Genomic DNA, 16,492 nt, shown 5'->3' on the forward strand with positions numbered 1-16,492 from the left:
GTCCTATTGTACCGAATTTTGGTTGTAGTTCCACCAGAGCTCCACTGGGGGCGATCACCCCCGAGTGCAAAATGAATGGGAGTCTATGGAGCTAGACGGCTAAATTTGTCTCTTTCACCCGATTGCCGTTAAGAAATCTCAGATTTGATTGTAGGTTTTGCAAGTTCAACATGGGTTATAGGTCGAAAGTTGAATGAACGAGTACTTGCGTCCTTTCGATTTCTTACAGGTTGAGTTGTTGTTGCCCATAACACGCCAGCATTCTGCTAATGAACGCTGATTGGTCAGTGAAGGACTGATTACGACCAGAGATACCGCTTAATGGCATCCATCCGAAGCGGGACCAGAATGTTAAGACGGACTTTTTCAAACAAAAACTCTTCTAGCACGTGTATTTACCTGTGTCCGCTGTGTTGTCGATGCCTCGAGAGAAAAGAAAGTTCAGAGCGCGAAAGCACCACAGTGACTGAAGGATTGCCGTAAAGCAGTATCTCTGGTCGTACGAGGTGTATGACGTCATTGACATTTTAAAACACTTTTTAAAGCAAATAAGTGACTCTAAAAATCTAACACCCATGCAGCAATGTGTAATTTCTTTGCATCTCCTTTCGAATACAACATTCAAATTACTAGACAAAAAATGATATCCTGAGAAAAGTGGATTTTGAGGGGTATAGCTCCATAGACCTCCATTCATTCTGCACTCGTCCTGTGAGCGCCCTCATATAGAGCCAGAGTGGAACTGCAACCAGTTCAGAAGCCGGAAGTTTACTGAGAGTGGCAGTTCTCCCCTTATTAGACATTCTCTGGCTGAAAGTGTGTGAAAACAGATGAATAACATCAGTACGAACCACCAGGGGCGTAATTTGTGGGGGGGTTGGGGGGGAGATAACCCCCCCAATATTTAAATCTATGCATCACAACCCCCCCAATATTTATACCATGATCACATGAAAACCCCCCCAATGTTCAAACCAAATCTACCCCCCCACAACCCCCCCAATATTTATAACATGATCACATGAAAACCCCCCCCAATGTTCAAACCAAATCTACGCCCTTTGCGAACCACGGACATTTATTTATTTGGATTAAATATTTTAATCATTCTATGTCATTTTTCAATGTCAATCTTTTTACTATTTACACGTTCATGCCCAAAATGCTTAATTAATATTCAAAAAAAGTTGACTGTCATTCTCCTCTACGCTGTGTGCGTTACTGTTGGAAGATTCATTAAATAGCCTAGCCTATTTAACATCGTTCCAGGCACCTCGCGAGCATTCATTTATTCAACTATTTTAAAAAGACTGGAATAAAGCGCCAATGCACACAAGCAATCCATTTTATTAGTCAAATTCATAAAAAAAATGTAAACTCAACAGGTATAAAATATAAGTAGGCTAAGAGAAAAACACTGTTAAGACATATAGGACTGCTGCAGGTTAGTGGATAAATATATTTAGCCTATTTATTATTCAGAATGAACAGTTGGACAGAAAATATATTTATAGGAACATTTCAGCAGGCTCAAGATAATTAATACAGAGATCATTATTCATTGTTTTAATCAATTGGCATCCATAAAACGTAGTGATAATCTGCATTCTCATGTATGGAGGTGCGCTGAACACTAACCGGAAACTCCCGATATGTAATAAGTAGAACACGGAAGTAGTTGTGCAAGTAGTCCATTGTTGCCTAAAAATATTTGCGTAAAAAAAATCTTATAAAAAAAAAAAAAACTTTTGTAAGTTATATGATATGTTTTACTCTGAAAGTTAACAAATACAAACTATAGTGCTCATCGCAAATTTTTCACATTTTCACGTTGTGCATTCTCGTGTCTCAAGTCACATTCATTTTGCTTACAGGTCAGTCAATCAAGATGTTTATCCGTGGACGACCAATCACCATGTACATTCCTTCAGACATTCTGAACTACGAGGAGATGAAGATTGATCTTCCCTCACAGAAACTGGATCTCGACTGGGTGTATCCTAAAACTATTCTTTTGTTATTGTTTTTTTTTTTGCATTTATATTTTTATTAATGTATTACATTTTAAAATAAATAAAATAATTATTTACTTTCATATAAATTACTTGTAAAGTAATTATAACACAAAATTATTAAATTTTAGTGCATACATACAGGGCTTGACATTAACACCCTCCAACCTCCCAAATGCGGGTGGATTTCAGCAGTGGCGTGTAATACAGTCACATTATACAGGGTTGGATTTACATACATTTTTCAATTGTAGTCTTTTAAAAAAGCATTTGAAATAATAAACTAAGTGCAAAGAAGTGTTGTCAAAAATATAGATTTTTGATACATCGATACTGAAATATCTGAAACGCTTCCCATTCTCATTTTCTGCAGAATTGATACACGATACCAGCTGCGCTTTCTCTCTCACTCACTCATTTCATTTGCTCCGGATGAATATTGTTGGTGTTACAGGGCCTGTGTGGGATTGCACGTATTGCGCATCATTTTATAGATTTTGTGCTCACACCCAAAATGCGCGCACATAAAGCCACCTCACAGTACTAAATGAAGTTATTTTTTGCTGCTCATTGGCTAAAAAAGTCAAATAATGTAAAAATTATGGTCTTTGTAAGTATTCACGTAAACACAATCAGTTATGTTTTAAGTGAACGTAAACAGTTGAGAGAAAAAAATGCATGTGTAACAGTATAATGGGTCCGTGCATCAGGTCTTAAAGTGACAGCAGCCTAATATACCTGCTGCTAAATTATGAGATAATATAAAAAATATCTATATGCCAGTTTCCTCCATAGTATCGGTGTCAAAATTGTGGCCAGTGACTTTGGAAAACCACCAGTTAATGTCAAGCCCTGCATACATGCATATTTTATATTTTTATTTATTTATAAATATGTATTAACTCGACCATTAACTTAATGAAATGCAGTACACATTCTTCCAGGGATTAAACCTCTCAATTTCATATTTTTGGGGAGTACACCCAGGATGCAAAGTTTGGAACAAAGGACCTGTTCTCTCGATTACTTTTTGAAACCGTTTAATCTTTTTTTTCTGAAAATCTTATATTACCTCACATGGCCAAACACAGTGAATTAGATTTCCTTTATATAATACAAAGCTACTAGCAATTGTTCCTTGATCCTTTTATTTCCAGCTATGGTTACAGGGGACGGGACTGTCGAGCAAACCTTTACCTGTTGCCGTCTGGAGAAGCAGTTTATTTTATTGCGTGCGTGGTTGTCCTGTATCACATCAGCAACCAAACACAAAGACATTATCGCAAGCACACAGACTGTGTCAGATGGTGAGTTTAGAGAGTTATTTAGAAGAGCACCTCATTTTTTTTCTCTGATTAATATGTCCTTACTTTTTCTCTTACTTTTTGGCCTGTAGTCTTGCCATCCACCCGGACAAGGTGCGTGTAGCATCTGGTCAGACAGCAGGGGTGGACAAAGATGGCAAGGTGAATAAATCACATTGCACTGATTAATAAGATTAGTATGTTGGTTGACATTGATTAAAATCATGAACAAATTTTTAATAAATGGTGTATACATTCATAAAAAAGAAGAAAGAAAAAGGGTTAATGGTTTGCATCAATTACCTGCTTACGTTTTTTTTGTGCGCTTATGTGTGTTTGTCAGCCTCTTCAGCCCTTTGTGCACATTTGGGACTCCAACACGCTAGTGACACTGCAGCAGATCGGCCTCGGCACATTTGAGCGAGGTGTCGGATCCGTAGCATTTTCCAATTCAGTGAGTATTGCCTCCCATTTTGCATTCTTTCCAGTTGAAACACAGCAGACAGAGAGAATAGAGGTCTGTTCACATGTGCAAAGAATATAAAATATCACAAAAGAAATGAATAAATAACGCATGTAAAATAATACTATAATCAAGGATCCAGACTTTTGGTCTATGACGCATTTTATAGACTAGAAACATTGACTTGTAGCATGTGACAGTCTTTTGGAAAAGTAGCATTTTAATTGTAAATAAATACACATTGGTCATACATACATGTATCAATGTTTATTTATTTACAATTAAAATATATTTCAATATATATATTCCTTTCTCTTTTTTCTTGCTATAGGATGCTGGTACATTCCTTTGTGTGATTGATGATTCCAATGAACACATGCTTTCTGTGTGGGACTGGAATAAAAATATAAAGCATGCTGAAGTCAAGGTCTGTTCACACACACACACACACGCTCAATAGTTTCTACCATTATAATATCTACGTGGATCAAGTTTATATTCTCATTTTTAGTACCCTAACAATATTTTATTCAAGCACATACACTGTTAATGCAAAAAAAAAAAAACTGCTTTATTTTGGATAGTCTCTTTCTCTGTGCGACCCTTTGTCCTAAATATTTCTTCCTACTTCTACTTGAGCGGGGTTGCTATGGGAGCAGCTAAATATTTTACAGTAGATTTGTGTGAGTGATTGTGTGCGCTTTAAAGACTGGCCATTCGTATGAAGTAATTTTTCTTTCTTGGGTTTTTTTTTATTTTGGGGGCTGTGCTGCTACTAATGGATTTAGGAAGTAGTTGGACTTAGAATAGCTTGACGCTTTGTCAAGAGAATAGCTTGACGCTTTGTCAGCAAACAGCTTTTTCTGTTTGCTGACTGAGTTAATCGGAGTTAATTTTCATCTCAGTATGAGTTGGTTTATTTTTATAAAGTCATTTGCAATGAGTTTAAAATCGTTCAGAATTTCACAAGCATTTCAGAAGTATGTTTGGTGAAACTCTGGAAACAATAAGATGAATACCCAGAACATGGTTGGTTGCTGTGCAAAATTAAAGAGCCTGAACAATTTAGAAATCATAAGCATTGACATTATATTCTGCTGAACTTTGAAGAGGTATTTACAGTTTCTGGATTACGCTTTTTAATAATACAGGACAATTACGGTAATTTTCTGTCATTAAACTGACATGAGCTGAAGATTGACTGGATGTTTATAGTTGAATTGCAGCTTTTCTACTGTAATAACACAGAGTCACTGGCACAGTCATATATACTGTGGAAAACTATATGTCTTCACGGTGTGTGTGTGTGTGTGTGTGTGTGTGTGTGTGTGTGTGTGTGTGTGTGTGTGTGTGTGTGTGTGTGTGTGTGTGTGTGTGTGTGTGTGTGTGTGTGTGTGTGTGTGTGTGTGTGTGTGTGTGTGTGTTTCAGAGCACTAATGAGGCAGTCTTGGCTGTGGAATTCAGCCCTACCGACATCATCAACATCATCTCCTGCGGCAAGTCTCACGTCTACTTTTGGACCATGAGTGCGACCATGAGCGGGACCATGAACGGTTTCACATTGACCAAGAAACAGGGCATCTTTGGAGTGAGTCCACATTTTGCCACCAAGTTAACTGTCCTCCACTGTAATTTCAGTATCGTGCTTTCCCATGCACGAAAAGAGGAAGACATTTTATAAATGAAAAACTCACAATACTGTGGTACTATGGCATTTCCATGTGAGATCATCATCAGTACTTAACGTATTTTCCGGACTATAAGTCGCTTTATTTAGTTATTTAGAAATTTATTTCACAAAATCCAAGAACAGACATTTATCTGGAAACGCAAGTTTTCAACTACACAATAGCACACAGAACAACGGGCTGAATAGGTGTCCGGCGTGTTAACGTAACACATTAACAGTTATTCAGCTACACAATAGCATAAAGAACATATACCTGGGAGGCTGAATAGGCTAAATTAACATAACAAGCCAGCGAGTCCAACTAGTTACCGCTAAGCAAGTTCACCAAGCTCCCGCGATCTCATTCCACACATCACTGAATCCATTGAATTCTTCCTCGTGTTGAACAACTCCGCTAACTTGAGCGCCCTCTCGCGGCTGTAGACGGTAATGTTTTCTCTTGGTTCATCTCAGTCAGTATGATTTCATTTTGATATATAAGTCGCACCTGACTATAAGTCGCAGGACCAGCAAAACTATGAAAAGTACTATTTAGGTACTATTTTACAGTAATATGTTGGATGTCAAGTTTATGATTAGCTTTAAAAGCCGTCATTGAGTAGAGAACCGCTTCATAATGCATTCAGCTATGTATTCACTCTTTGTTTGGTATTTGATTTTGTTTATTGTGTGTTTAACAGAAATACAAAAAGCCCAAGTTCATCATGTGCTTCGTGTTCAGTCTTACGGGTGATGTGCTGACGGGAGACTCTGAGGGGAACATTCTCACATGGGGAAAATCAGCTGCTGATATCAAAACGTTAGGAAAAGGAGCAAAGGGTGTGCAAAATGATTCTTCACAATACAGAAGAAAATGATCGAACACTTATTCTATTACATTGCAACTTTCTTAATCGTTAGCAAATCTCTACATAAACATCCATCTTTCACATATTCAGTTATAATGGTTTGGTGATTAAATTCATTTGTAGCATTTAAAGCTATTAATTTTATTATTCCCCTGGAATTGGGCTGCTAAAGTACTGTTTTAACTGGTTTAAAATCAGCAAAGAACTCGGCCACTGACGGAGAAAATCATATTGGGCTATTTTTGGGCTAATTTTGATTGGCCAATTGGCTAGTTTAGTTGCTCAGACCTGGCAACCATGTCGGTACAGAAGTATTACTGTATGTGCAATAGATTTTCCTTTACTTTTAAAACTAAGGGACAAGTAGAATTTATGCTTTATGGTAAACAACAGCATGCCACAAATGCTATCAATAGAGTTTAACTAAAATATGGCTTTAATACGGTCTGTTTTCATTATTTGAAACTATATCGATTCTGTCAATCTCTTCAAATTCACTAATCCACCTGTTCTGCTCTCTCCGCATGCAGAGACATTGCAGATCATGAAGCAGACGCGTGCTCACGAAGGCAGCGTTTTCACGATGTGCCTCCTGCAGGGTGGAGCTTTACTCAGTGGTGGAGGCAAGGACCGCAAGATCATCCGCTGGAGCGCAGACCTCGCGCCTGAAAGAGAGTGCGAGGTGAAACACGAGTCTGTTTTATCTTTAAAACTGCGTGTTTGTAGCCATATGAATATATGAAAGTACAGTGTCGTTTAAAAATCGACAAAAATCGTTTTTTGTTCTTCTAGATTCCCGAGAAATTTGGTGCAGTCCGCACCATTGCAGATGTAGATGGAGAGGAGCTGCTCGTTGGCACGACACGAAACGCAATCCTGAGAGGAACATTTTCAGATGGGTTTGTGGCCATTGTACAGGTAGATGGATTGCATTCATATGCAAATATACTTCGTTCAGTTGTCTTAAAGGAGAACTCCGGTCAATTTGAACATTGAGCTCATTTTTTTGTAAATTTGGAGTGCTGTCAATACAGAGAACAACGACAAAAATCGGTGTTGCCTACACTGTTATCCTCTTTTTAAAATTTGCACCCTGTTGACTTCAATGGGGCAAGTTTTAAACTTAACCAGTTCTTAGTCTTAACATCCTTGATGTGTCATACAAGTGCCCAGCCATGCTAGATGATTCCTTCAGAGTGAACACGAGTGAATCTGACTGCAGGAGATGTGAAAGATATGAATAAAAATGATGATATATCATCCAGTGCAATTACTTGTATTTACTTCCTGTTTTCGGTCGAAGTCCAAAGTAGTCGATTGTCGAGTTCACGTGCATAGGTTTAGTTACCTATGATCACACGCGTGAACTCGACAATCGACTACTTTGGACTTCGACCGAAAACAGGAAGTAAATACAGGTATGTGCGCTGGCTGATATAACATTATGTATGTAACATATATATGACATTTTTATTCATATCTTTCACATCTACTGCAGTCAGATTCACCGTGTTCACTCTAAAAGAATCACTCACATGGCTGGGCACTTGTAATGACACATCAAGGATGTTAAGAGGCTAAAAGCAGGTTTAAAACTTGCCCCATTGAAGTCAACAGGGTGCAAATTTTAAAAAGAGGATAACACAGTGTAGGCAACACCGATTTTTGTCGTTGTTCTCTGTATTGACAGCACTCCAAATTTACAAAAAAATGAGCTCAATGTTAAAATTGACCGGAGTTCTCCTTTAAGCATTTGTACCGGATTAGCTAGTTTTGATCGTGTAGTCCTAAGTGATTCTAAAAATGTGAAAAATTCATTCATTTGTCAGGGACATGTGGATGAAACGTGGGGTCTGGCCACACACCCCTCCCAGAACATCTTTATTACCTGTGGAAATGATCGTCAAGTGTGTGTGTGGAACGCAGAGGACCACAAACTGGACTGGTGCACACCACTAGAGGTTAGAGTGGTCACAGAAAATTTTAACTGTAATTTAAGGCACACTAAGGGTACGTTTACATTACAGCGATGGACTAAAAACCTTTGCGTTTTTCAAAGGTTTCGCGTACAGACGACACAGTTGTCAAAACGATCCCCGTTCACACTGATCCGAAAAAACGCATAAAAACGCTGTATTATTCATGCAACGCCAGTACTTGGCGATGTCACTTTGTAAAGAAACACTCCGCGCCTATAGACTGATCACGTAATGCGCATGATGTCACCGTTTTCACACATTCGTGTTTTTGTAGTTTGCACAGAGACTGCATCGTTCTCAAAAAACCTGTTTTCTAAAGTTTGCATTTTCAAGCCCACGAAATGCCATTGTTGTGTAAATGGGCCTTGCCTAAAAGGTTTTGCGTTTTTAGTTTAAAACGGTGTCGTGTAAATGGCCCCTACGTGTTTTTGGTGTGTCACAACACTATTGGCATGGATGCAAAAATGTGGTTATCTTAGTAGAAATACTCAGAAATGCAGAGCTGAAAGTATTTGGTAATTTGATTATATGGGTGATTTTGAGATAAAGTAAACAGTATTTGGCTGGTCATGTGATCTCAACACGCTTACACTACCACTCAAACGTTTGGGGTTAAGACCTTTTAAGAAATTTTTTACAATTTAAAATAACTGTTTTCTATTTTAATATATTTTACTGTAAAAAAAATTTACCAACACCAATTTTTTTTTAACATTTTTTAAATGTCTCTTATGCTCACCGAGGGTATTATGAATAAATAAATAAATTTATTATATATATATATATATATATATTTTTTTTTTTTTTTTTTTTTTTTCAGTTAAGGGAAAAGCTGAATTTTCTGGAGCCATTACTTTAGTCTTCAGTGTCACATGATCCTTCAGAAATCTTGAAATTTTTCAAGATTCTTTGATTAATCTTTTGTAACAATATGCATTTATTGTCAACTTTGATCAGTTTAATTTGTTCTTGCTGACACTTACTGACAAGACATTTTTGAACAGTAGTTCAAATACAGTTTTTTGTCTATGCCAGACAGATAACACAGAAACCCATATGAGTATACAATTTTTAACATTTTGTCAATGTTATTATTTTTTTTTTTTAAGGTGTAAAACTTTTATGTGGGAAACGTGTGCACATTTAAACACCCACACAATATTAACATAAATGTATTGTAATCTGCAATTATTCATTCATCTCTCTAGGAATCTGGTCTGTGTGCTGATTTCTGCCCAAATGGAGCTCTTGTCGCTGTTGGACTGAGTACTGGAAGGTAACGCATTTATTTACAGCACAGCCGATAACAATTACAGCTTCAGTTTTACAGTGGCCTTGTGAAATGTTCCCTTTTTAATGGCTTTTTGGTGGTTTTAACCCCTTACCTATACAGATGGGTTGTACTGGATCTGCAAACCAAAGAAGTGGTGTCAGACCTCACTGATGGGAACGAGCAGTTGTCTGTAATGAGATACACACCAGGTCAGAGGTCAACAAAATCACTGTACAAAAAGAAAAGCTTGTTTGTGGAATATAGGGCATGTGGTCTGCAGTTCTCATAAGCCTGTTAACAATCAGTAACTTTTATTTTACTGCTCACCCAATCACAGATGGCAGCTTTTTGGCTGTTGGTTCCCATGATAACTTCATTTACATTTACAACGTCACTGACGGTGGTCGACGCTACATGCGATTCGGAAAGTGCACAGTAAGCAAAGCATGCTGGGACAGTATCCTAAATGATGTAAAACTGTTTCATGGTGGTTTGTTGTTTATAGGGGTTGTGTTGAAGTGCACTATCAGTCATTCAGATATATCTCTTCCCTAAATGTAACTTCAGGGGCACTCCAGTTTCATTACTCACCTCGACTGGTCCAAAGATGGAAAATACATCATGTCTAACTCCGGCGATTATGAAATTCTATACTGTAAGGCTTGTGTGCATGATATACAGAGACATATCCATAGAAGACAATGAGAGATATCAATTAAAATGCATTTAAATGTTTATGTTTGTGTAAAAAAGGGGATGTTGCAAGCGGCTGCAAGCTGTTGAGGAACCGGTTTGAAAGTAAAGATCGAGAGTGGGCGTCCTATACCTGTGTGCTTGGATTCCATGTCATGGGTGAGAGAAAGCCTGTCATGTTTTATTATTGTTTGTTATCAGTGTTTTATTATTTTTATTTGACTGTTTTTTTTTTTTTTATGCTGGTTTTTTTGTATTAGTATTATTTAATTACCAATATTTGGAGTAATACGGACCACAGGGAATTGTTCATATATATATATATATATTTGGGCTGTCAAAAGATTAATCGCGATTAATCGCATCCAAAATAAAAGTTTGTGTTTACATAATATATGTGTGTGTACTGTGTATAATTATTTATATATATAAAAACACACACAATCATGTATATATTTAAGAAAAATTGGTTATATTTATATATAAAATATTTATATATAAAATAAATTATATAAATGTATATACAGTATATACAGTGGGGCAAAAAAGTATTTAGTCAGCCACCAATTGTGCAAGTTCTCCCACTTAAAAAGATGAGAGAGGCCTGTAATTTTCATCATAGGTACACTTCAACTATGAGAGACAAAATGAGAAAAAAAAATCAGAAAATCACATTGTAGAATTTTTAATGAATTTATTTGCAAATTATGGTGGAAAATAAGTATTTGGTCACCTACAAACAAGCAAGACTTCTGACTCTCACAGACCTGTAACAACTTCTTTAAGAGGTTTCTCTGTCCTCCACTCGTTACCTGTATTAATGGCACCAGTTTTAACTTGTTATCAGTATAAAAGACACCTGTCCACAACCTCAAACAGTCACACTCCAAACTCCACTATGGCCAAGACCAAAGAGCTGTCAAAGGACACCAGAAACACAATTGTAGACTTGCACCAGGCTGGGAAGACTGAATCTGCAATAGGTAAGCAGCTTGGTGTGAAGAAATCAACTGTGGGAGCAATTATTAGGAAATGGAAGACATACAAGACCACTGATAATCTCCCTCGATCTGGGGCTCCACGCAAGATCTCACCCCGTGGGGTCAAAATTATCACAAGAACGGTGAGCAAAAATCCCAGAACCACACGGGGGGACCTAGTGAATGACCTGCAGAGAGCTGGGACCAAGTAACAAAGGCTACCATCAGTAACACACTACGCTGCCAGGGACTCAAATCCTGCAGTGCCAGTGTCCCCCTGCTTAAGCCAGTACATGTACAGGCCCGTCTGAAGTTTGCTAGAGAGCATTTGGATGATCCAGAAGAGGATTGGGAGAATGGTCAGATGAAACCAAAATAGAACTTTTTGGTACCAACTCAACTCGTCGTGTTTGGAGGAGAAAGAATACTGAGTTGCATCCAAAGAACACCATACCTACTGTGAAGCATGGGGGTGGAAACATCATGCTTTGGGGCTGTTTTTCTGCAAAGGGACCAGGACGACCGATCAGTGTAAAGGAAAGAATGAATGGGGCCATGTATCGTGAGATTTTGAGTGAAAACCTCCTTCCATCAGCAAGGGCATTGAAGATGAAACATGGCTGGGTCTTTCAACATGACAATGATCCCAAACACACCGCCCGGGCAACGAAGGAGTGGCTTCGTAAGAAGCATTTCAAGGTCCTGGAGTGGCCTAGCCAGTCTCCAGATCTCAACCCCATAGAAATTCTTTGGAGGGAGTTGAAAGTCTGAATTGCCCAGCGACAGCCCCGAAACATCACTGCTCTAGAGGAGATCTGCATGGAGGAATGGGCCAAAATACCAGCAACAGTGTGTGAAAACCTTGTGAAGACTTACAGAAAACGTTTGACCTCTGTCATTGCCAACAAAGTGTATATAACAAAGTAATGAGATAAACTTATGTTATTGACCAAATACTTATTTTCCACCAAAATTTGCAAATAAATTCGTTAAGAATTCTACAAATGTGATTTTCTGGATTTTTTTTTCTAATTTTGTCTCTCATATTTGAAGTGTACCTATGATGAAAATTACAGGCCTCTCTCATCTTTTTAAATGGGAGAACTTGCACAATTGGTGGCTGACTAAATACTTTTTTGCCCCACTGTAAATGCAATTATTCCTTAAATATATATATGAATGTGTGTGTATTTATACATAATAATTCTACACAGTATACACACATAATCATGATTAATCTTTTGACAGCCCTAATAAATATATATATATATATATATATATATATATATATATATATATATATATATATATATATATATATATGAAGATTTCAGATGCAAAAGCCTTTAAGTGCCATCTGAGATTTTCTTCTAGACTGATCATTTTTATCAAGCTTTTATGTTTTTGTTCTATTATTTTACTTTAATGGCAATGAAAATGACCTATTAATTGTCATTAAAGTGAAATTACTGAACTTAAATATACAAGCTTGATAAAAATCCTAATTTTAGAAGAAAATTTCAGATGGTACTTAGAGGCTTTTGGATCTGAAGTCTTCATATATATATATATATATATATATGTATTTATACAGTACTGTGCAAAAGTCGTTGGCACGATAGTATTTTCACCCAAGAAAAAAATGGTTTTAAGCCAGTTGTGTCAGTAGGAAATGTCAGATTAAATTTTTTCCAAACATTCCTTTTGTTATTATTAGTAATAATCCTGTGAGATTTTTGTATGCACAAGGATTCTGACAACAGCCGGTATGCTCCACACGGAGATCTGATCTCACCATCATCGAGTCTGTCTGTTATTACATGAAGAAACAGAAAAAACTGAGACAGACTAAATCCAGAAGAACTGCAGCAACATCTCCAAGACGCTTGAAGACACCTTCCTGCAAAGCTAGAGTACTGTGAAAAGTTTTAGGCACTTGTGTAAAAATGCTGTAATGCTTTTAAAAAATAATGTCATAAATAGATTTTATTTATCAATTAACTTCTATTAACTAAATCAAATCATTTTGTCCTAGGTACACTTGCACAGTTTTTCAAGTAGCTTTCCAGGAAGGTTTCTTCAAGCATCTTGGAGACGTTGCCGCAGTTGATCTATTGTCTCATTGTTTAATTTTTCATTAATTTTGAAAAAAAGAAAAGGAAAATGTAGTTTACCTTAGGATGCATCTCATGAGTAGTAGTATGTATGCACAAGCTGCATGTGCATGCAGTATATTCCACAGTGTAATATAATGTAACTATGTCATGCTGTCTAGGTGTGTGGCTCGAGGGATCAGATGGGACGGACATCAATGCCTTGTGTCGCTCGCACAATAAGAGTATGGTGGCAGTGGCCGATGACTTCTGTAAGGTTCATTTGTTCCAGTATCCATGTCCCAAACTAAAGGTCAGTCACTGCCACTCCCATTGAACACAGTCAATATTCATTGAGAGTCAAGTCACCTTCATTTATATAGTGCTGTTTTAACAATATATCAATGTATCAAAGCAGCTTTACAGTGATAATAGGGGGAATTAAAGTAACTGAGATTGTTTTGGCTTTACAGCAGCTCTAGATTAAAGTTATTGTCCAGCTAAAGTTAGTTTTGATTGATTCACTTCCGTCGCAACGATCATTAGTTATTCATTTAGGGTCCGTTAACACGACACCGTTCTAACAGAAAACCCCTAATGCGACCCGGCCGCTCATTTGCACAAAACAGTTCCTGGTGTCTTGAGAATGCAAACCATGAAGTAAGTTCCAAGGTACAAGCCTTGAAAAAAATTTTTATCGCTTCCGCATAGCCACGTGAACCGGAATTATCCCGACAGCATTTTATCTGTTCAGAGGTAAAGGGAAGGGAGGGTGGCCTTCACAGGGAGAGACTAGTTGACACTTCAGGACTGCGTTGTCGTCGTGTCCAGGCGAAGGTCCTTTATCAGATCCGGATACGGCCTGGATCTGGCGGACTGCGGTGAACCTCGGGATAAACAGAGAGACTAATATTAGCGTAGACCCATCCTTCTTATGATGTACCAAGTACATCAGGATTTATGGGAAGTGTTCCCGATTCCAGCTGATCTAAACTATGCTGCCTAACATTGAGTTATAGAAGTGTATAATGTGTTATGTGTATGCTAGACCAAAGAGATGTGTCTTTAGTCTAGATTTGAACTGACAGAGTGTGTCTGCTTCCCGGACAATGTTATGTTGTTCCAAAGTTTTGGTGCTAAATTGGAAAAGGATCTACCGCCAGCAGTCGATTTTGATATTCTAGGTATTATTAACTGGCCGGAATTTTGAGATCGCAGTAGACGTGAAGGATTATAATGCGTTAAGAGCTCGCTCAAGTACTGCGGAGCTAAACCATTTAGTGCTTTGTAAGTGATCAGCAATATTTTAGAATTTATACGATATTTAATAGGGAGCCAATGCAGAGTTGACAGAACCGGGCTAATATGGTCATGCTTCCTGGTTCTGGTAAAAACTCGAGCTGCTGCGTTTTGGACCAGCTGTAGTTTGTTTATTAAGTGTGCAGGGCAACCACCCATAATAGCATTACAATAATCTAGCCTTGAGGTCATGAACGCATTAACTAATTGTTCTACATTTTTTCTTTGAGCGCATATGACATCATTTAGATATATTTTTAAGATGAAAAAAATAATATTTTTCTGAAGATGAGTCAAATAAATTATCATTGCATCATCTCTGTATGCTTAACATTGTATTAAAAGGCCAGATATTGTATGTTATGCTGAGTTAGAAAATGCAGATTTATAATTCTCATTTACTTTATCAGATCAAAAAAAAGCGTTTGCTTATACTGCAAGACATCAATGATTTATTCCCCGATTTCTCTTGTCAGGCTCCGAGTTATAAGTATGAGGGCCATGGCAGTCATGTGACCAACGTTCGTTTCACGCATAATGACACTCACCTGCTGTCATTGGGCGGGAAAGACACCTGCATTCTCCAGTGGCGAGTTAAAAGGGCGGGGACTGGAGACAATAAGGAACATCTAGCTTCTTCCTCTACTGTGCGCTCTTTCTCTAGTTCTCCAGAAAATGGCACATAGGGAGACCGATACCAGGAATCAAGAGAGAGCGAGAATAAGGCATGAAGATATTCTATGAAATGAAACGAGGAGGAAATATCGCATTGCACCATCGTGAAGCATTTGGAAGGTTATGCCAGCTTTTGTAAAACATTCTCACAATGTTGTTTGACCATTGACAAGTCAGATGTAAAGCATAGCTATTCACTACCTACATTTCTTCATGAACTGACTTTACCCTGTTGAGGCTAAACTAATGGCCAAAAAAAACATATTGTGTCTGATATTTGTTTTTGGGGTTCTTTTTTTAAAGAAATGTCATTGCACTCCAAAACCAAAAAGGAATATAAAAGGATTGTGGTGGTAAAAAGAATGATGAAAAGTATGTTTTATGTTCTTAATGCAAAAAAATGTATTACAGATTTTTCTCTTTTACTTTTGGGGCCTTGAGAGTTTAAATGAAATTGACACATTTGGCAAAATAAATAAATCTCACAATAGTGAAATTTTTTGTCATTTCAATGCATGATGAGAGAATGATGTATTAAATGAAATAAAATAATCTCTAGTTTCCACATTTATCATGATTTATCATGTTCAGTGTACTTTTAAGTTTACATGTGCTTGTTTACTTCATAATGCTTTTTTGATAATGTGCTTATTTTAATAAATTGCTTTTTTTTTTTTTTTTTGTCATTAAATACTACATGCATAATCGGTCATTAGATTATTAGCCATACGTCATGTGTCTCTGTGAAGCATCGTGTTAAGAGCAGCAGGATAATCATTGCTTTATTAGCTGTCAGGAAAATGTCCTCTGTCCAAACACTTCCAAAAGACTGATCTTGTATGGATCAAGTCAGCTTTTCTCAGCTTGTTAACAATGTGAATTTTTTTTTTTTTTTTATCAATCAATCAATAAATTTTTAAATAAGAATCCTTTTTTGTCTGTGTGTACTTCCAGTTTCGCAATTAATGTGATTCCAGAAGTGAAATAGTGTTATAGCAAGAGTTTTTTTTTTTTATGTGAGACTGTGATGCCGCCAGTAAATCAATAGAGGGAAGTATTGCACCAGTTTTCACTCCTAACCCGATTCTGCCTTATGTTCTCAGATGAACACTGCTGATAGTTTCAGCGACTTGCTATATCATACAAACAAATGTCTGCATAAAATCTAGAAAAATACATTTTC

General features: G+C 37.2%; 1 protein-coding gene across 2 annotated transcripts in view; it reads left to right on the plus strand.

Annotated features, from left to right (window-relative positions):
- eml3 (EMAP like 3) overlaps positions 1-16,236 on the plus strand; it is a 45,783-nt gene extending 29,547 nt beyond the window's left edge. For both annotated transcript variants that reach the window (XM_079637069.1, XM_079637070.1), the window contains 17 exons: positions 1,875-1,995; positions 3,170-3,319; positions 3,409-3,478; positions 3,660-3,770; positions 4,111-4,206; positions 5,209-5,367; positions 6,150-6,288; positions 6,848-6,999; positions 7,110-7,235; positions 8,147-8,278; positions 9,505-9,572; positions 9,690-9,778; positions 9,907-10,004; positions 10,137-10,224; positions 10,323-10,421; positions 13,518-13,648; positions 15,111-16,236. In XM_079637069.1, coding sequence (XP_079493195.1) covers positions 1,875-1,995; positions 3,170-3,319; positions 3,409-3,478; positions 3,660-3,770; positions 4,111-4,206; positions 5,209-5,367; positions 6,150-6,288; positions 6,848-6,999; positions 7,110-7,235; positions 8,147-8,278; positions 9,505-9,572; positions 9,690-9,778; positions 9,907-10,004; positions 10,137-10,224; positions 10,323-10,421; positions 13,518-13,648; positions 15,111-15,320 — 2,039 coding nt within the window. In that variant the 3' untranslated portion in view covers positions 15,321-16,236. The remainder of the gene's footprint in view (positions 1-1,874; positions 1,996-3,169; positions 3,320-3,408; positions 3,479-3,659; positions 3,771-4,110; positions 4,207-5,208; positions 5,368-6,149; positions 6,289-6,847; positions 7,000-7,109; positions 7,236-8,146; positions 8,279-9,504; positions 9,573-9,689; positions 9,779-9,906; positions 10,005-10,136; positions 10,225-10,322; positions 10,422-13,517; positions 13,649-15,110) is intronic.
- Positions 16,237-16,492: the final 256 nt, after the last annotated feature.

The sequence above is a fragment of the Phoxinus phoxinus genome, assembly GCF_949152265.1.
Source record: "Phoxinus phoxinus genome assembly, chromosome: 2".
NCBI lineage: Eukaryota > Metazoa > Chordata > Actinopteri > Cypriniformes > Leuciscidae > Phoxinus > Phoxinus phoxinus.